The sequence below is a fragment of the Helianthus annuus genome, chromosome 16 (assembly GCF_002127325.2).
Source record: "Helianthus annuus cultivar XRQ/B chromosome 16, HanXRQr2.0-SUNRISE, whole genome shotgun sequence".
Taxonomy (NCBI): Eukaryota; Viridiplantae; Streptophyta; class Magnoliopsida; order Asterales; family Asteraceae; genus Helianthus; species Helianthus annuus.
The window spans coordinates 130,536,249-130,558,458 of NC_035448.2; the positions used below are offsets into that span (position 1 = coordinate 130,536,249).

At 38.7% G+C, this 22,210-nt stretch overlaps 1 protein-coding gene across 1 annotated transcript; it reads right to left on the minus strand.

Moving 5' to 3' along the window:
• Window positions 1-19,293: 19,293 nt before the first annotated feature.
• On the minus strand, window positions 19,294-19,917 carry LOC110919593. Its single transcript, XM_022163864.1, has one exon. The coding sequence runs from the start codon at window positions 19,915-19,917 to the stop codon at window positions 19,294-19,296; it is 624 nt and encodes a 207-aa protein (XP_022019556.1).
• Between the last annotated feature and the right edge of the window lie 2,293 nt (window positions 19,918-22,210).

The window sequence follows — 22,210 nt, forward strand, 5'->3', positions numbered from 1 at the left end:
AGTGTTTGTCTGATTTTACAGGAACATTCAAAATGGATGACATATTCACAAACCCTTTTAGTGATATGTATGGTTTCACTGTAAGCTCAGGAGGATCAGGAAATCCAGAAAATGATGATTCTACATCAAACAATACCAACACAAATCAAATCAAAGAGAAAAGGAAGGAAGCATGGGAATCAGAAAGCGCGTTTGGAACTTTTAATCGTCCTCCAAAGTTAATGGCTATTGAAGATTATACAAGATGGGCAATAAAATTTGAAGAATGGCTGATGGCGTTTGCTTTCCCCAGCTGGAAAAGCATGAAAAATGGGTATGCTGCGGGTAAAAACAATGGTGAAGTATTGAGAAGTAATGAAGAGATTGATCTATTCGTTGCTGAACAGAAATGTGTAGCACTACTATTTCAATCTGTCAGGGAAGATATTATTTCACTAATCAGCTACACCAACGCCAAAGATTTGTGGGATAAACTGGGAAAGAAATGTCTGGGAAGTAAAGAAATCTTAAAGAACAAAACTAAACTACTAAAAAAGGAGTTTGATATGTTCAGTTGTTTCAAAAATGAGTCAGTCTGCAAGATGATCGAACGTTTTGGTCATCTTAAATTGGAACTTGCACGTCATGATATCAAATATCCTGAAGAGGAGATAGTTGATAAACTGTTCGATTCTTTACCAGATGAAATGGACTGGAGGTACTATGCTTTGATGTTGAAAAACACCATTCCGCCAGCAGAACTAAAACCAGATGTAGTGATTGAACGACTGGAAAGCCATGAGCTAGAATTGAAGAAAACGTACAAAGTCAATCATTCATATCAACAAAATCCAGAACTATACTATCCCAAAAGTTTGATGCCCAAAGCCTCATCACCGAAAACTGCATTTTCTGCCGAAAACATATCTCCAGCTCCTAAAGAAAATCAAAGCAACTCAAACAAAGAAAGTCACAGTGGATATCATAGTGGGTCTACTTCTATTTCTACTGCCTCGACAAATCGTTCTGATTCAAAGTTCTCATGTAATATTGCTGTTGATCTGAAGAATGCACAAAACTTTGATGAAGAATCTGTGAAGCAACAGATGGTGTTTCTAGCATCTGTGCTAGAATCATATGAGGGGCTGATTGCTGGAAAGATTGGGAATACTAATCTGACAAAAGAAGACTATGATCAGATAGATCCCGAAGAGATGGAGTTAATTGATATCCAATGGGCAATGGCGAGTGCAGTGCGACGTGCACAACGCTTTATGGAGATAACGGGAAGAAAAACAATCGGTGGTCCTTCAACAAAGCTGGGATTTGATAAATCAAAGGTGAAGTGTTTCAAGTGCAAACAGAAAGGACACTTCAAACGAGAATGCCGAAATGCATATGTTGAAGAATCTGAGAATCCATTCAAGGATGACTACTACAAGAAAGCTATCTATCATCAGAATAAGTCCGAACCGCCAAGAATAAAGCAATCTGAAGACAACAAAGGAAAATCTAGAGCTTTGGCAGTGATTTACGATGATGAAGGATATGATTGGAGTAAGGAAGTATTACCTGAAGATGATGCTATTGGTTATGCTTTTATGGCGAGTCATAATGAACCAATTCAATGGAAGGATAATCGTACAGAACAACAAAAGTACGAATATCGAAAAATGGTTGCTGAAGCAAAGATCATCCGACTCTCAGGTGTTTATGAGGAAGCAAAACGTGCAAACCGATGGGATCCAGATAGAGAGTGTTATTTGGATGAATATGGTAACATTGCTGTCGACTACAAGAAGATAGACATTGAAGCCATTATCCAAGAATACAAAGAAGAGGATGAGTACTGGCAACACAAATGGTGGGGTACACCAACATCGAAAATGATCGAGGAAGAAAGAGAGAAAGAAAGAAGAGAAAAGGAGAAGATAGAAGAACCTGTGAAAATTGACACCGGGATGATCAACACTGCACAGGAGATGACAGCTGAAAACTTGAGAGAAATGGCTGATAAAGTGCTTGCTGTCAAAGCACTTGAGGTAGATTCTACTCCTAATTCTGAGTTAAAGAAACAGGTCAGTCAAACTAAGTCATCAACTGTGTCAGGTAACAAAAACAATTGCAATGCTGATTGCAAAAGTTGTAATAAACAATGCAACTTTTGTACAACAGTCACATACCTCAATGGGGAGAAAATCAAGAATCTGACAAATAATGTTAGAAAACTTGAAAGTCAAATTCTTGATTGTGACAAAGAGTCAAAAGAATCAGCTGAACAAATAAAAGAATTAAAAACTGAAAACCAGAAAATTAAAGCTGATCATGACAAAATTCTTCTTGAAAGCAGAAATGTTGTTGAAAAATTTGAAAAATTGAAAAATGTCGTTAAAGAGAGTGATGATAGAAATGGAAAAACAACTAAGGAAAACGAGCATTTAAGAGCTGTTTTGATAATAAAAGAGGAAACAATCAACAAACAACTGGATGAGATAGCAAAATTAAAACTGAAGGTTCAAGAAAGTGAAATTGAAAATGAAAGAATCCAGTTAAAATTAAACAGCTATAGCTCAGCTAGTTTTGTTTTGCAGCACATAGTTCCTAAACCCATAGGGAAAAACAAAGCTGGTGAGGATGTGTTTTCGGATGGAACAGGTGTAGGGTTTCACAAAGTTCCACCGCCAATCTTAGACAACTACACGAAAAAGCAGTCTAGTTTGGTGGAAATTGAAGAAGAAAATGATGTTACACTCCCTGAGAGTATTGATGTCACGTTCACGTCTTCCAATGACGAGGGTGTCCAAATTGATGTGGTGAAAAGTGTGGTGGATAATGTGCTTAAACCAGATTGTGACACTTCTGAGGAGGATGGTTGTTTTCTAGACAAATACATTCCGAAACAGAAATCCAAAAGCAACTTACATGATGAATCTGATCTTGTCATGTACAAGATGTCAGGATCGGATAAGTTGTTTTCGGATTCCGAGTTTCCATTAGAGAATGTGAATCTGAACAAATTGGCCAAAGTTTTTAAATTGATTGAAGTCGAGTTGTCAACAGTAAACACTCGAAAGGTCGAAAAGGTTCATAACAGGAAAACTGTCTATCCATCACGTGGATATAATAATAACAACAGAAATTGGTCAGGTGGTTATCAGGGGGGTAAATCATATCAGAAAAGATTTGATCAAAATAAAAGATATGTCAAAAAGAAAACATTTGTGAACAGCTCAAGTTCACTAGCTGAGGAAGAACATAAAATTTTTTCAAAATCTAACAAAGAATTTTTTGAGAAGAAAGCTTCACAAATTCAGTCTGAAGGCACAAGTCAAGTAGTTGATACTCGTACTTGCTTCAAATGTAATCAAATGGGTCATATTGCACGAAAGTGTACTGTTGTAAAACCTAAGACTGAAATTGTGAAGGTTCAACAAAGAAAAGATGACAAAAAGGGAAAAGCACCGATGTATGTTGAGAAGAAAGTTGTTCAAACTAACAACTTGAAAGAAAAATCTAAACACGTGAAGAAATTGGTACCTAAACAAGATAAATTTTATAAGCGGGGTGCTGAAACTCAACAAGTGTGGAAACCAAAGGTTGTAACAAAAATTGAGAAGAAGGTCTCAATTCCTGAGGTGAAAAATGCTGAAGAATCAATGAAAATTGATTATGATGCAAATTTTCCACCTCTTAATTCAAAGAATTTCAAAATTCAAGTTGCAAAAGTCACGGTTGTCCCTAAGGCTGATAAGGCCTGGGTGGACTCCATGTTTGATTAAACAATTTGAATTGCCGGAGCTTCCTGGATTGCGAAGCATGAATCGGCATCTTTCTTGAAGTTGTTTAAATGATGATTTGTTATGTGCAGGATCTTCCAAAACTTGTATCCAGGTGGATAATGGATAGTGGAGCTTCAAGGCATATGACAGGGAAGACCGCATTGCTGTATGATGTGAATGACATTAATGGTGGCTATGTGGGTTTTGCGGGTAATCAAGGAGGCAGGATCATAGGTGAAGGAACATTATCAAATGGTATTATCACGTTTGAGAGAGTTAACTACATCGCTGAGCTGGAGAACAACCTGCTGAGTATCTCCCAGATCTGTGACAGGATGTATACTACTTATTTCACCGACAAAGAATGTTTAATCTTGAAACCGGGATTTGTGATACCTGAAGAGTGGATCATCATGAGGGCACCAAGAGTCAACGATCTGTACGTGTTGGACATGAGCGTTGCTACTACAACCACGGGTCAGGCTCATTGTTTTGTGTCCAGAGCAACGGAAAAGGAGTCAAGGTTATGGCACAGAAAGATGGGGCATATTCACCTAAGGAAAATGAATCACTTAGTGCATAACGACTTGGTCACCGGAGTAAATATTAAAGGTTTTCATCTGGAAGGGGAGTGCATAAGCTGTGTCAGAGGTAAACAGAAGAAAAAGTCACACCCTACAAAACAAGTCAATTCAGTTTCGAGACCTTTGGAAAGACTTCACATGGATTTGTTCGGTCCAGTGAATGTTAAAAGTATAACAGGAGATTCTTACTGTTTGGTCATGACTGATGACTACTCCAGATTTTCGTGGGTCATGTTCTTGAAAACGAAAGACGAAACCTTTGATAGTTTGGTAGTTTTGTTTAAGAAAATTGAGAATCTGTACCAGAGACCGATTTGTAGAATTCGAAGTGACAATGGTACTGAGTTCAAAAACAGTAAGATGGAGGAATACTGTGATGAAAGAGGTATACTGCATGAGTTTAGTGCTCCGTATACTCCTCAGCAAAATGGAGTTGCAGAACGCAAGAACCGGACGCTAATCGAGACAGCCAGAACAATGCTTGCAGATTCCAAGTTACCAATAAATTTCTGGGCTGAAGCTGTTTCTGCTGCATGCTATACTCTCAACAGAGTTCTTACTGTGAAGAAGTTCAACAAGACGTGTTTTGAGCTAATCAATAAACGCAAGCCGAATTTGAAATATCTAGAACCGTTTGGGTCACCCTGTACGGTAATAGAGCCAAAGGGCAAGCTTGGTCCGAAGAACTTTGAAGGAATATTTGTTGGATATTCAGGTCCTACACGGCGTGTCTTTGTTCCAAGTGAAAAGCGTATTATTGAAGCAGCAAATGTTGAATGTCAGGGTTATACTATGCCACCTCAAAATCCTGGTGATTCATGGCGTTATAACTATGATAGACTTTGGGGATCGTTTGACATGAGAAAAGAATCTGAAGAGGAAGAAGATTTCTTTGATGAGCTGGATGTTTTTCGAGAATATGAATCATCACTCAGATTTCCAGCAGAATATACGAGAAGATCTAGTGAAACATCAAATGACAATGAAGCAGGTCCTAGCAATACTGGTGATCATGAGGATGAAGTTGCTCCTGGTAATCAGTCAGTGGTAAATGATAATCAAGAAGCTGAAAATATGCCAGTGTTTGATGATAGTGATTCAGACCTTGAGGGGGAGCAAATCCAGGTATTAAGTCAAACAAACCAAGTTAGTGAGCAGGATGCTGAACAGAATGTTACAAATCTAGAAGGAAATGTAGATGTTCCAGACGAAGTGATGCCTCGAACTCTTTCGTATCATCCAGAGGAACAGATTATAGGAGATTTGCAATCAGGAGTTCGCACCAGACGTCAACTTGATCAGGACCTTTCAAGTTTTTATTCTTCAGTAAAGTCTTTACAAGATGAATTCTCACTGTGTTGTTTTATTTCGCAGATAGAACCTCGCACATACAAAGAGGCACTTACTGAGGATTCCTGGGTCAACGCGATGCAGGAAGAATTGAATCAATTTGAAAAGTTGAAAGTTTGGAAGCTGGTGGATCTACCTGAAGGTCATCGGAAAATAAATACCAAATGGGTGTTTAAGTGTAAAAGGGACGACAGAGGAGTAGTAGTCAGAAACAAAGCTCGGCTCGTCGTTCAAGGTTTCAGTCAACAGGAGGGAATTGATTTTACAGAGGTATACGCTCCTGTAGCAAGACTTGAAGCCATCAGGATCTTTCTAGCATTTGCATCATGGAAGAATTTCAAAGTGTATCAGCTTGATGTAAAGTCGGCCTTTCTATATGGCAAAGTGAAAGAGGAAGTATATGTAGGACAGCCGCCGGGGTTTGTCGATCCACATCACTCAAACAAAGTGTATCTTTTGGATAAAGCTTTATATGGCTTGCACCAGGCCCCGAGAGCCTGGTATGAGACTTTGTCTCAGCACTTGCTAGCCAATAACTTCATCCGGGGAACAATTGATGCTACTCTTTTCACAAAGATTGTCGATGGTCACTTGCTGATAGTTCAGATTTATGTGGATGACATAATTTTCGGGTCAACCAACGAAAACTTGTGCAAAGATTTTGAGCAAGTGATGAAGCAGAAATTCGAAATGTCGTCAATGGGGGAAATGAAATTCTTTTTAGGATTACAAGTTGATCAGCTTCCTGAAGGAATTTTCATACACCAGACGAAGTACGTCAATGATATTCTAGAGAAATTCGGAATGTCAGACTCTTCATCTGCTGCAACCCCACTAGCCACAAATCATGGGATTCACCCAGATCTCACCGGAGACAGGGCAGACGAACGACTATATCGATCCATGATTGGTTCCTTGATGTATCTAACTGCTTCTCGGCCCGACATTATGTACCCAACATGCCTCGCAGCAAGATTTCAATCTAACCCTAGAGCATCGCACTTAATCATTGTGAAAAGGATACTACGCTACCTGAAAGGAACTCCATCATTGGGGTTATGGTATCCTAGAAAAGGCGATTTCACACTCGAGGGGTATTCCGACTCGGATTTCGGATGCTGCAAACAAAATGCGAAATCAACAACTGCAGGATGCCAGTTCTTTGGACCTCGCTTGGTCACCTGGCAGTGCAAGAAACAAACATCTGTTGCGCTATCCACATGTGAAGCAGAATACGTATCTGCAAGCAGCTGCTGTTCTCAAATCCTGTGGATACAGCAACAAATGCGCGATTACGGTTTGCAGTTTCTTAACACTCCTATTTTTGTTGATAACGAGGCTGCAATTAACATAACTAAAAATCCGGTTCATCACGCTAAAACAAAACATATAGAAATTCGTCATCACTTTATTCGCGACTGCTTCGAGAAAAAGTTGATACGAATTGAGAAAATCCACACTGATGAGCAAAAAGCTGATCTGCATACCAAAGCTTTTGACAGAAATCGTTTTAAATATCTTTTAAAACTAAATGGTATGATGCTCTTTTCAGTGGTTGATGGAATTGTTAGCGTTGATGCAGAAACCACTGTGGATGATGATGATAAACAATCTGCAATGGTTTGTCGTCTTTTTACATGTTTTGGTCTTTAGGGGGAGATAGAAATATTTGTAAATATTGTAAATATATCGTTTTAGAAAAGACAAAAACAGTAAAAATTCAAAAAGCCAAAAACATGATAAAATTTTCAAAATATCAAAAACAATAGAAAATAAAAAAAAAAGAAGGAGGAGTTAGTGTATAAAGGGAAAATGATAGTACATTAGTGTGACAGTTATCGTATGCTAAAGATTTGAAAAGTATAAAGATTTAAACAGAGCACTGATGATATGAGGATATATTTTAAACACATTTAGTAAATTTATTCGGGATATAAACATAAATATATAAACTTGCAAAGATTTGTGGGGAACACTACTTGGATATATAGGTAACCCCTGAAATCTCGTTTGAAAGATTTCATATTCTAGAATACTAGGAGTTTCTACTAAAATGATGTCTGGGGTATTATTTCGGGACTTCTGCTGAACGGTAGTTCTGACCTAGTCCCTGGATAATGCTTTGCAGTAAATGCTTGAAACATAGCATTCTAGCCCTCAGTGATTAGACAATAAAATTGATAATCATCTGTTGTAGCTGAAAAAGATCCTCTAAAGGGGACATACTGCTAAGTCGAAACTGATATCTCTCTGCTGAACGGAAGTTCTGACCTGGGATCCCTCAGTTCTCGCATTCCCTAAATTATGTACAGACATCATCTTAGTATATTCATCTGTAGATTGGAATTTTGGAATACTGGATACGGGAGTATATTCAAGAGGTGGGACACGTGATTTTGCTAAGTTCTTAAAACATCTAAGTCATATCCTGAATACTTTGAAAATTGTGTTGAAAAATTTAAAATCTATCTAAGTAAAATGTTTAAGTCTGAATATGAAATGAAGCTTAACGGTACTGATAACTGATCTAATAAACTAATATGATTCCCTAACACGCTCGTCAAAAAGAGGTTTGTAAATAAGATTTACTTTCATTCCTGTTAATATTTCAGTCTTCTTTTGATCTATTTCATGCATTGAAAATACAAAAATATATTTTACATTTCTACTTTATTTTTGACAAACCAAGGTAGAAAGCATATCATCAGATTCACAGTCTGATACAAATGCAGAAAGTTGATCCTGTACTGAAAAGGCGAGTTGGGAGCTAATCACAAACAGAGAGTTTTGGAATATCAAAATACAAGTTCATTAATTTGTAACTTGTAAATTTTCAAGAAAAATCTTTGAAAAACAATCAGTGTGTTTTGCTTCAGGTCAACCAAGGTCATTAAGTTGAACTTGGTAGACGAATTAAGTTTCTAGGGTCATTAACTTGGACCTAGATGCTTAAATGGATTTCTCATTCACTGATAAAATATGAAAAGGTTCAAAATCAGAAAAAGGGTCAAAAAGTTATTCGAGTAAAGAGGTCATGATCTTTGGAATCGAACAGCTAGCCGATCGGCTAGACTAGTCGATCGATTAGGCCAATCGATCAGGTCATACCTATAAATAGGCAGTCAAGGCTTCTAGAAAACTTTTTCATTTCCGATCGAACAGACTGCTATCTGCTACTCGATTCATTGTTCTTGAAGATTCTTGATTCCTTTTTCATTTCAAATTTGTGTTGTTGGCTCACTCATCATCACAAATGGTAAAGGTATGTCATTCAATCTTTGAATCAGTGATTTCATTCATGTTCTTAACTGTTTGATGTTCTTCATTGAAAAATCAAGATTAGGAAAGATTAAGAAAGAGTTAGATGATTCTGAGAATAGGGTTTTGATCGGAATTGCATGATCTACAAGTTTACCGGTTTAATTTTTGCAAAATCTTTATTAAGCTTGATAGATCTAAGAATGAAAGTGACGTCAGTCGGAACTTTAGATGAAGATTTGAACAGGTTTTAGGTTGTTTTTAGAGAAAATGAAAACAGAGTTTTGATGTCGATATCAGGAAGAATAATAATCTGTGTTCAATTTTGAGATATCTGTTAGTTTGTTCTTCATGATTATTTGAATGTTCTTCATGATGAAGATGTTGCTAGCCGATCGGCTAGACCAGCCGAACGAACAGCATCATGTTTTCATTTATGAATAATGTTTAAATCTTTTGTTTTTCTGCTTTGAAATGTGTGCCATGATATATTTTGTCATTGTTTAAAGTGTTAGAGTGAATCTGATGTATGTTGTTTAGTCATTTGCTAGCCGATCGGTTAGTCTAGCCGATCGAACAGCAAATGCTAGCCGATCGAACAGCATTCTGCTAGTCGATCGAACAGCATTGCATTATCTCATATATGCATGACTATCTTGGTTAATCTTTCGAGTAGTAAAATGCTAGTCGTTCGAACAGCATTCTGCTAGCCGATCGAACAGTATTTTACTAGCCGATCGAACAGTATTTTACTAGCCGATCGAACAGTATTTTACTAGCCGATCGAACAGCTTTATGCTAGTCGATCGAACAGCATTTTGCTAACCGTTTGCATATCTCATTGCTAACCGATCGAACAGAGATTTGTTAGTCGATCGAATAGCAACTTGCTAATCAATCGAATAGCATTGTTCTAGTCGTTCAAGTTGCATTGTTTGATGACCTTAGATATCTTGCATAGTCTTTTGCTAATCGATCGAACAGTATTTTGCTAGCCGATCGAGTAGACCACTCGATCGATCAGACCAATCGATCGAACAGCAAAGGTTCTTTCAACACATCATTCCTATTCGATCGAACAGCAAATACTATTCGATCGAACAAGCCATTCGATTCACTGTTCTATCACTCTAAATGTTTCAAGTGTTTCAAGTCTCTATATCTAATGTTTAAATTTTTCACAGGGACGAGGAAAAGACACTAACAAAGGACACAATGTTCCATCTGCAATTGATGAGGTCTCTACAAAAGGAACAGAAGCAGAAAAAATGGCTGAGTGCTTAAGAAAAAGCAGAATTGCTAAGGCATTGTCTGATACAACAATAGTTTATGAATCTCATGTTAGAAGATTCTGGGACACTGCAAGGTTTGAAGAAAAGGATAATAAAATTCATGCAGTAGTCAAGAAGAAAGATGAAAACAACAAGGATATTGATGGTGAAGTAGTGTTTGGAGTAGAGGACATAAGAAGGGTCCTTGATTTACAAGATTCTGACAATGATCCAACGATCATGTCAGAACGTCTTGCTAAAGGGCTATGGTGTAGATTGGGATTTTCTTCACACATCAACGGAAAAATGTTCAAAAGGAGTTTCTCGAGACAATACAGATACTTAATGCATTGCTTAGTGCATTCCCTATCTCACAGAAAGGGAGCCTATGATGAGGTGTCTGACTACATAATGAACATTGTTGTTAGTATTGTGCTGAACAGGAAATACAATATTTCACAAGTGATTTTTGAATTTTTAAAAGAAAATTGCTTAGCCGGGAAAGACAAATACATTATGTACCCAAGATTCATTATGATGATCTTGGAGGACAAAGTTAAGGATTTGCCAAAGAATAAGGATGATATTATGGCAATGGCTGAAGTGAATAAGACTGCTATTCTGAGAATCACAAAGGAGAAGGATGCTAAAACAAAAGAGTTGATCTGTGCATTAAAGGATGAAGCATACGTAGCTCCTGAAAATGATAGATGGAGACATGATAATAGTGATTCAGACAATGAAGACAATAAGATGAATGATATGATTGAAAAGAAAACCAGATGGTGGTGTATCAAAGATGGAAAGAGAAAGAGAACACCAAAGTCGACCCCTGTGGTTGTAATTAAAGAAACTGCAAAGGGTACAGTGATAGGGGGAGCTATATGATTCTTAGAGTATGTTATGAAAATTGTTACTAATTTTGCTTTAAATAATTGTTTTTGCAGGGTCTTCTGAAGAACCTCAAAGAAAGCTAATTGATGAACCTGTCATAGAACCGAGGGAGGTGGTTGATAAAGGTGTTGGTTTAGAAGAGACTTTGGAAAGCTATTTTAAAAAGCATGAAGAGGCTGAACAAGCACAAGCTCAAAAGAAAGTTGGTCAAGAAGAGGAAGCTCAAAAGAACTCCAGTAATGAAGATTCAGAAGAAACTTTATCTGAATCTGAACTGGTCAAAGAGACAGTGGGAAAAGGAAAGGTACAACTGAAGAAAAGACCTTTAAAGAAAAGAAAGAATTCTGAAGATGAAGATTCACCGTACAATCCTGAGGATTCCCAGAAAAACAGAAAGAAAAGAAAAGCTACTCGCACCGGTAATATTCCAAGAGTGGTTAGAGCAAAGAAACAGAATGCTAAATCACAAAAAGAGAAGGAAGGGAAGAAGAAACAGGACACTGCTGAAACTAGTCCTGTAGTTGAGATACCAAAAGAAGTTCCTTCAACAGAAATTCCAAAAGAAACACAAACTTCTTATGATGATTTTGTGGAGATCACCGGAGTCAAATCTGCTAAACAAACATCTGATCGTCATGATATTCCAGAATCATCACAACGAAAGACAGATTATTTCAACTTAGATTTTGATAGCTTTGGTGGTGCTACTGGAGATTTCTTTAAAGATATACCAGATAGTGAAGGAGACCTATTTCATGATCAAAAGATGAAAGAATTGGAAGAAAAAGTTAAAGCCTTGGAAAAGGAAAAGGAAGAAAACGAAGCTGTACAAATAAAGTTGAAGGAAATGATTAATGAGTTGGAGAAACGGCACGAAGACGTAATGGATGCAGTGCTTACAAAAGATGAGAAATTGAATGAAATGAAGGAAGATATAAAAGATAATGCAGAACTTATTAGCGTACTTACTGATGAAATTGCTGCATTGAACGCCAAAGTCAAAGACTTGCAGAATATCAATCAGACTTTGAATCAACTCTTAAATGAGATGAATGAAGCTTCGACAAATGAAATGAAGGCAATGAAGCTAGAGATGGAAGCTATGAGAGCAGATAAGGTGATGAAAGATAAGCAACTAGAAATGCTTACGGCTGTGATTGAAGCACATCTGAAGGTGAACATCCACGAGGCTTTTGATCAAGTTGACATTATCAAGGCAAATGAAAGAAGGAAAGAAAGAGAAAGACAGCTTGCTGAAGAAGCTAACCTGAAAAATAAAGGCATAGCAGAAGAAGTTGAAGTTGTTGGATCTTCACAAAATCAACTTGAGGTAGGTGGATCATCTTCTCAACCAGAAATTGAAATGGTGGATGCTCAAGATGTTACAGTAAATGATGAAGAAATGGTGGAAGCAGAAAATGAAGCAGTTCATGAACCAGAGTTTATTATGGTTGGTGAATCTGTAGAGCCTATTATTCCGGAGAATGTTTTGAGAGACATTCAAATCATACAAAGAAAGAAAAAAGCTAAAGAAGTATTACTACTGGAGTACTCTACCGACAAGTTTGTATTAGTTGGAAAAGCCTATAGAGTGCCCTATAGTGAAGAAGAATCTGCCAAGCTGTTAAGATTTTTTGAATTAAAGGATCAAGGGAAGATAGCTAGAGGAGAAGTGGAAGAAGAATCTGATAGTGATTTTTGGGAGGAAGAAGATGAAGATGATGATAAAGATGATAAAGCAGACGATAAATCCGATGATGATGATAAGCCTGATGATGATGATGATGATCAAGGCACATCGGGTTTGCTAATCAATGATCCATCTGTTCAAGATAAAGTAAATGAACTCATGAATGATGAAGTGAATGAACAGAATGATGATGCAGAGTGTGAAGGGTCATCTTCTGGAAACCAATCCGGTGATCAGGTACATCAACTCACATCTACTTTTATTTCTCTTTCTGAATATCATCAAGGAGAAGTAGATATTATTAGAACAAGAGCTGAAATGCTTGAGGAGTTGGGGTTAGAAGATGGGAAGTTTAAATTTGATATCGAAGATGAAATCCCAGAGTCTCCGATTAAAAACTTTGAACCACAATTTCCACTTGAAGCAGAATATTATGATAATGTGGTCATAGAGACTGATTCAGATTCGGAAGAAGAAAGAATAGATTTTCACTATGAAGGTGAAGACATGGCATTTCCTACATTCACAGAGTTATTTGAAGACATGAATGCAGAATTATTGAAGAGAAAAATTGAAGAAAGAGTTGCATCTGCTGATATGCCTGAACCAGTTCCAAGAGAAATTTCTGCTGAAGAGAGAAAGAAATGGTTCAGATCAATGCCAAAGGAAAGAAAGCCTCTTAGAGCCCTACAGTATTTTACTCATGATAAAGACTTATCTTGGGGTGATATTCTTTCTTGGGGGTATCTGGAAGACTTGAATGTTTATGCAATTCGAAGAGAGCAAGGTGTTCAATACTTCAGGTGCATTTCTGATCTTGCTACCTTACCTTGGTGGGACGTAGATGAATTGGTGGTTACAAAGAATATTAAACAATTCTACTACGGTCCTGAAGTAAAACAGAGAGACCAGAAGCTGTGGAATTACATCAAGTATCAAGCAACGATCAATTATCCAGATTGGAAACCACAGTTTCCTAAAAGAATTGTGAAGTATACAGCTAAAGGTGAGAAGGACGTTACTCTTGATGTCAAACCGCCAAAATGTTTGAAGAGCATGCCTTTAAGGGCTATTGAGCAGGATTTCTATGATTTATTTCAAGCATGGCTCTATAATCCTTCTACTGCTGAAGCTGTGATCTCTTTGTACGATAAAGACACTGGTGAAGCTAGGAAAATTTGTATTCTAGACCCGATGTGGCTGGTAAATTGCTCAAAGAAAGACATAGATTGCTTGTTTGTCAACAAGATAATCTATGACAAGAAAGACAAAGCCATTGCTCAGCAGTACCAGAGTGTAGTTGATGTCTGTTTTGCTAAAGAAATCAACTCTGGTAAGAACTGGAAAACCTCATGGAGAGAACTAGAGGTTGATGAGTTTCTAAAGATGTACAAGAGAAGTTTAAGATCCAAGGAGATTCAGAGAAAAGCTGTTGAAAGAGGAAGACGAAATCTTGGATTTGTACCTCCTACTGATCAGACACCCATAGAGTCTGAAGAGAACAAGATCCCTAAGTGGGACAGAAAAAGAGATGGAGATCCAGTGTACAGAAATTGGTGGATAACAGAGGGAAGACATAAGAGAAGACAAATGTTAGCTGATCGAGAAGAGAAGAGAAAACAAAAGGCACGAGATAGAAGACGCAACAGGAGGTAATCAAGACTTTGCTGGAAGGGACTACAGCTTCATCCGAGGGGGAGTCTGTTAGTACATAAACGTCTGTAGCTTCCGTCAGCTTAAAGTCTTTATTTTGTTAAAGTTGTATAGTTTAATATATAAGGCGTCAGAATACAGGGTTTGTTTTGTAAAAGTGCTGCTTTGTAAGCCGATCGGCTGGCCTAGCCGATCGGACAGCCTAACCGATCGAACAGCTGTTCGATCGGGTGGCCCAACCGATCGGTTAGCCTAACCGATCGGACAGCACTTAGCTTATTCTGACTTGCCTATAAATAGAAGTTCTGTCAGCTCATTTAGGACTTTTGAATCTGTCTGTAACCTAGAGAGCTGAAGTCTGTGATCAACTGGAACTTGTATCTTGTCATATATTTCAATTGAATTGCAGACTATTGAACATGGAAATCATATGTTTTTCTGTATCTGTATATGATTTGCTGGATTCCGCACAGCAATCATAGTGTGACATTCATTAACAGGAAGATCCCGATCAACCAGGGACCAACAAGGGAGATTGTTGCACGCCATGGAGTGCCTCTCTCGATTATCTCTGATAGAGATGGACGCTTTGTGTCAAGGATTTGGCAGTCTTTCCAAGAAGCATTTGGTTCTCAGTTAAATCTGAGTACAACGTTTCACCCACAAACGGATGGCCAGAGTGAACGAACAATTCAAACATTGGAAGATATGCTGAGAGCATGTGTAATGGACCTGGGTGGTAGCTGGGACAATCACTTACCATTGGTCAAATTTTCGTACAACAACAGCTACCACACAAGCATTGGAGCAGCACCATTTGAAGCTCTTTACGGATGCAAGTGTCGATCACCGCTATGCTGGGCTGATGCGGGTGATAGACAGCTGGTTGGCCCAGAAATAATTCAAGAAACAACAGACAAGATCTTTCAAATTCAAGAGTGCATCAAGGCAGCTCGCGACAGACAGAAAGGCTATGCAAACCAAAGGAGGAAACCTTTAGAGTTTCAAGTTGGGGATATGGTTTTGTTAAAGGTTTCACCGTGGAAGGGTGTGGCACGCTTTGGGAAGCGTGGGAAGTTGAATTTGCATTACATTGGCCCTTTCAGAATCCTGCAAAGGATTGGGCTTATGGCATACAAATTGGACTTACCTGCTGAACTTAATGGCGTTCATGATACATTCCACGTATCGAACCTGAAAAAGAGTCCAACTCAAGAGACAGTTGTCATTCCTGCCGACGAGGTTCATATCGACGACACACTCTACTTTGTTGAAGAACCGGTTGAGGTTACGGATTGGAAAGTTAACAAGACACGCCAGAGTAGTGTCAAACTCGTCAAAGTTCGATGGAATGCACGACACGACCCAGAATTTACATGGGAACGTGAGGATCATATGAAGGCCAAGTACCCACATTTTTTCCCCAAGACCCCTGCAACTAGAAGTAGAACTTAAAATTTCGGGATGAAATTTTCTTAACGGGGGGAGAATGTGACAACCCTCACAAATACAGGTACTGTACAAATTAATTAACTTTAATTATGTGCTTAATGACTGTGCTTGATTACAACTGACACTTTAAACTGTTTACTGATTTATGTTACATACATACATGTGCATCCCTTCACATGCAGTCACTCCACTTATTTTATACAGACTCTTAGTGACAAACCTGATGCCCAAAGCACAGTTAGCATAGTGAGCGGATAACTCAGACACGTGCTGACAATGCCAGCACATAGACAGACACTATATTGAGGCCAGTATGAGCCAGGGACAGGGTACTACACGAGTATGGAGTGTAGGAAGTGAGGACCATAAGACTGTGTCACTAGGTGATAGTTTGAGTGCCGGAAAGTGCCTAAAACTCAGTTTAAGTGCAGAATTCTGCATTTTCAGCAACAATTCAGCTTTTAACACACTCGTATTATACAGAGAATCGACTAAATGGTCCTGAACGCTTTCCTAAGTGTTGGAAATTAATTTCGTTACAAAAAGATGCATAAAAGACACAATGCGGTACAATTTAACACTTTAACGGAACGATATGTAACCGAACAACTGGACATTACCCGAGTCACCAAAATTTTGTCAGAAACATTACTTCATTACTCTTAAATAATTATGGTCACAAAAATCCCCACACACTATAGGAACATGACATGCACTCACTATTCTAGAAAATACCCTTAACCTCCTAATTATTTACCCACTAATTATCAAATTTTACAATTTACCCCCCCCCCCCCTAGCAAATCTCGGCCATCATCATCACCATATATTTTGTTTGGATTTTTTTTTCTTAATTGTGTTGGCCAAAAATCTAAGTAATCATTTCTCTAGGATTGCCTAGAGTGGCTTAGTGAGTTCCAATGCACCTTATATCATCACCGCCTTTAATTCACTCTCACTCCTCACTCACTCTCTCTCTTTTTCGGCTCCCCATAGCCGAAGCCATCACCACCACTTCACATCACCATCTTCTTCATTATCATGTCCCATTCAAAGCTTTGAAGGTGATCCATGGAGGTTGCAAGTTGAAGGGCATTCAAAGGAGCTTTGTTCTAGTCTTTTTCACCATCTTTTCCCATCATCTTCACACTAGAATTTCTACCCTAGCCTTGTGCTAGTAGTAAGTCTTACACCTTGCTTCATTTTGTTCTTAGTCAAGATATGTAGTATGTTGAAATTTACAAGAACACTAAAAAGTTTAAACAAGAAATATGAACAAGAAACATGTTGATTTACATTTTCAGCCGACTTCAACAGGCTGTAACTGGACCATTATAAATCGAAAAACTGATTTTCTGAAGCCTAAATTATGTATTTATGAACAACCGATCAAATGGCACTGGAATCGTAATTTTTCGAGGTTGTTTACTATTTTTAAAGGACTGTTTTTAGACAGCAGCTCAAGCTGTGTTTTTACTGCAGAAAAAGTGTGTTGTATTCGGAGTCATAACTAAAAAACTGAGTAGAAACAGCTCATGGAATTTTTATTGTAGATGCTCACCGTTGTCACGGTGATCCTTCAACTGGAATTCCGTCAATCGGACTTACGATTACTTTTTAGTGAATTATTCCGTAGACTGCAATCAGAAAGTAACAAATCTGATTGCAGTCGGTAAATGAATTTCTATAAAATATTGGTGATGAACTGGACCCCGATATTTTTACATAATAAAATTTGGATCGTGTGAGACATTTTGTAAAAATTTGGGAATTTTTGGAGAAGGTTATCTATTTTATAAAAATCCTCGCAAACAGTCCAGTTTTGATTAATAAAGCTGAAACAACATAAGTAATGCTTTGCATGTCTAAATGTCGGGTTGGTTATTTGAGAACGATCTACGGGATATATGTAAAAGAAAATGATTTGCTATTAAGCATGGACACCTCCATTTACAAAGGAGACCATGGAGAAATTTTCCGAAAATCCAACACTTAGTAAATATTTTCTAGACAAGAGTTACTAGAACATTAAACGAACAAATAGCCCAACATGACATATGATTAAGTTAAAATATTAACTATTTTGACAAATAATTATCACGCGGAACAATATAAGAAACGTGACTCAAAATACTAAACTCTAAGCCAAGGCACGGCCATTCGTCTAATAGACATTAGTACATTGTAGGTTGTCGTGTAGCGGACAGAGTTTGAGATTCGATTCAAGACGCACTACGGTGAGTTCATGTCCCCCTTTTCTTTTAACTGTTTTCAGTTTTACACTTCGGGGGTGAAATACATGTTACAATTTACAGACTCTTTTATAAATGGTATGGTTAGCTTAAGGAGGGTTTAGACACTTAGATCATGTGAAAGGTGGGTACAACACTTAAGGCCATTAATTCTCGACGTTGGACCGAGGGACATGAGTGATAGATCTATTTGGGTGTAGCGAGCCCACACCCATGAGGCCGGGGAGGCCCATAGTAGTGACTGTGTCTTACAGCTGGAGGCCCGGTACAAAGTTGCTAGGTTTGAGTCCTTCCTGCACCGTTTCACACATACTAGTGGCTTTGCAACCCATTGGTGATCTCTTTTATTTTATGTTTCCTTAATGGCTACATACTAGGGTTTTCATACATTCAGACGCATTTCAAAGGTTTATACACATACACATGAACTCGCTCAACTTTTTGTTGATATTTTTAAACTACATGTATTTCAGGGAATTAATCGGATCTGGCAGGTGATGCATGTTGGCTGCGCACTAAATAAGGATGCCATCCAGGGTCGTAGGTTTGGGAAGTGTAAACTCCTTCCTGGACGAGTTGCATGTCTCAAATCCTCGTTTTGTTGGTAGTCTTTCGTTGAGTCTAATGAACTCATTTTAAACAAGTCATGGTTTGTATTGTAATTCGGTTGACATTTTAAGACAATTGTTGTTGTGCATTTTTCTAAACGACATGAATGGATGAACAACGCGTATTTTTATCATATAGCATTGTTGTGATTGTTGCTATGGTATTAAGAAGTCACACCAAATAAATCCACGCTTCTGCAAAAGCCAGGGTGTGACACTTGCTCTGCTCTCCTGTTCGATCGACCAGAACCCACACAAAACTCTGTGTGGGGGTTTTGAACTCTTTTATTCTAATTACCTTTAATTTTTGATATGTTAGACCTTTAGTCCCTCAAGTTCATCTACTTAATAAATTTTAAACTTCACCCCTTTATTATTTATATCATGCATCAAATCCCATTAACTAAGTTAAGTTTTAAATAAATTTTTAACTTATCAAGTAAACATTCTTGGGGTGTTACAAGTCTACCCTCCTTAAAAGGGGTTTCGTCCCCGAAACCTGGGCACATAATAATTTAAACATTTACATACCGAAGAGAAAAGGGTAGTGCTTCCTCATTTCATTCTCCGCTTCCCATGTAAGTTCCGACCCCTTTCGGTGTTGCCATTGAACCAACACTTGTCTAACGGCTTTGTTGCGAAGATTCTTCACCTTAACGTCTTTAATGGCTATTGGTCTTTCGACATAATTTAACCTCTCGTCCAACTCGATGTCATCGAGAGGCACTAATGCTGTTTCGTCCGCAAGACACTTCCTCAACTGTGATACGTGGAAGGTATTGTGAATCCCGTCTAGGGTAGGAGGTAATTCTAATCGATATGCAACCCTTCCAACTCGAGCCAAGATTTTAAAAGGTCCAATATAACGAGGGCCTAACTTACCCCGTTTGTGGTAACAGATTATACCCTTCCATGGAGATACCTTCAGCAAAACATAATCTCCGACTTGAAACTCGATAGGACGCCTCCTCTTGTCCACATTAGCTTTTTGCCGATCCTGGGCTGCCTTCAGTCGGGCTCTAATCAAATCAGTCTTTTCATTTGTCACTGCTATTAAATCACTTTGCGCAAGTTCTCTCCGTCCAACTTCGCCCCAACACACAAAAGTTCTACATTTCCTCCCGAATAATAGTTCATAGGGAGCCATTTGAATACCACTATGATAGCTATTATTATAAGAAAATTCCACTAGTGGTAAATGGTCATCCCAATTCCCGCCAAAATCTAAGGCACAAGCTCTTTACATATCAACAAGCGTTTGGATGGTTCGTTCTGATTGACCGTCAGTCTGAAGGTGATAGGCTGTGCTTATGTGTAGCTTCGTGCCCATACTTTCATGAAACTTCTGCCAGTAATGAGAGGTAAATCTAGTATCCCGATCCGAAACGATTGACATGGGCACCCCGTGTCGAGATACGATCTCATTCATATAAATTTCCGCCATTCTCTCAGAAGAGTAAGCTTCTCGAATGGGTAAAAAGTGGGCACTTTTTGTGAGTCGGTCCACGATTACCCATATTGTCTTGTGCCCTTTTTTCGTTCTAGGAAGCTTGGTTACCAGATCCATAGTTATCTCCTCCCATTTCCAGACCGGAATTTCCAAAGGTTGTAACTCCCCGTATGGTTTTTGATGTTCTGCTTTCACTTGGGAGCATGTTAAGCATTTCGAGACATACGTTACAATATCGTGTTTCATACCCGGCCACCAATAATTGGTCTTCAAGTCCGGGTACATCTTGGTTGCCCCGGGATGAATTGAGTACCGTGACTTATGAGCCTCCTTGAGTAAAGCGGTCTTGACTTCGCAAAATCGTGGAATCCAAATTCGACCGAATCTTGTTCTGAGTCCGATCGAATTTTCTTCTAATTTCTCGGCTATCTCTTTTATTCTTTCTTTCTTCGGGTCTTCCGCTCCAAGCGACTTTATTTGGGAATCTCGTATCATATCAAGTAAACATGGAGTAACTGTCATCTTCATGGATTTTATCTGGATCGGAGGTGGAGACTCTTTTCGGCTTAACGCGTCTGCCACCGCGTTCGCCTTTCCCGGGTGGTAAAGGATATCGCAATCGTAATCTTTAATCAGTTCCAACCATCTTCGTTGCCTCATATTCAAGTCTTTCTGTTCGAAGAAATATTTGAGGCTTTTGTGGTCCGAGTAAATTGTACATCTCGTACCATATAGATAATACCTCCAAATCTTTAAGGCGAACACTACCGTTGCCAATTCCAAATCGTGTGTTGGGTAGTTTACTTCATGTGGTTTTAATTATCGTGAAGCATATGCGATAACCCTTCCCCTTTGCATCAAAACACAACCTAAACCCTGATGTGAAGCGTCTGAATAAACAACCAGGTCTTCAGTCCCATCCGGTAATGTCAAGACCGGGGGACTCGATAGTTTCTCCTTTAATATTCGAAAGGCCTCCTCCTGTTCTTTACCCCACACAAACTTTTCTTTCTTCCTCGTCAGTTTTGTTAAGGGTAATGCTATCTTCGAGAAATCCTGTATGAACCTTCTGTAGTACCCCGCGAGGCCTAGAAAACTTCTTATTTCAGTTGGATTTTTCGGGGAAACCCATTTCATTACGGCCTCAATCTTTGATGGATCTACTAGAACACCTTCCGAATTGATCACATGACCCAGAAACTGCACCTCTCTGAACCAGAAGGCACACTTTGAGAATTTCGCATAAAGTTTTTCCTTACGGAGAGTTTCAAGTACTTCACGCAAATGTCTCGCATGTTCAGCCTTACTTCGCGAATAGACTAGAATTTAATCTATGAACACGATCACAGATTTATCCAGCATGGGTCGGCATACCCGGTTCATAAGATCGATAAACGCTGCTGGAGCGTTCGTCAACCCAAAGGACATAACTAGGAACTCGTAATGTCCATATCGGGTTCTAAATGCGGTCTTTGCAATATCTTCTTCTTGTACCCTGACTTGATGATATCCCGAACGTAAGTCTATCTTTGAGAACCAATTCGCCTCTTGTAACTGATCGAAAAGATCGTCAATTCTGGGTAAGGGGTAACGGTTCTTTATGGTTATTTTGTTCATTTCCCCATAGTCGATACACATGCGCATCGATCCATCCTTCTTTTTTTACAAATAGGACCGGTGCTCCCCATGGTGACACACTCGGGCGTATAAAGCCCTTATCTAGTAGATCCTGTAATTGTGTCATTAACTCCCGCATCTCGGTGGGAGCCAATCTATAGGGAGCCTTCGCTACCGGTTTCGCACCCAGACTCAATTCGATGCGAAACTCTATTTCTCGTTTGGGAGGAAGTCCCGGCAATTCCTCCGGAAATACATCCGGAAATTTGTTCACGATCTCAACATCTTCAAGCTTCGGGAGGCTTTGTCGAGCGTCTACTGCATAAGCTAGGTATGCTCTACTCCCATTAAGTACGTATATAATGGCTTGAAC

Coding starts and splice junctions, on each gene's coding strand:
- LOC110919593 (XM_022163864.1), bottom strand. CDS start 19,917: ATGGCTCCCTATGAACTATTATTCGGGAGGAAATGTAGAACTTTTGTG.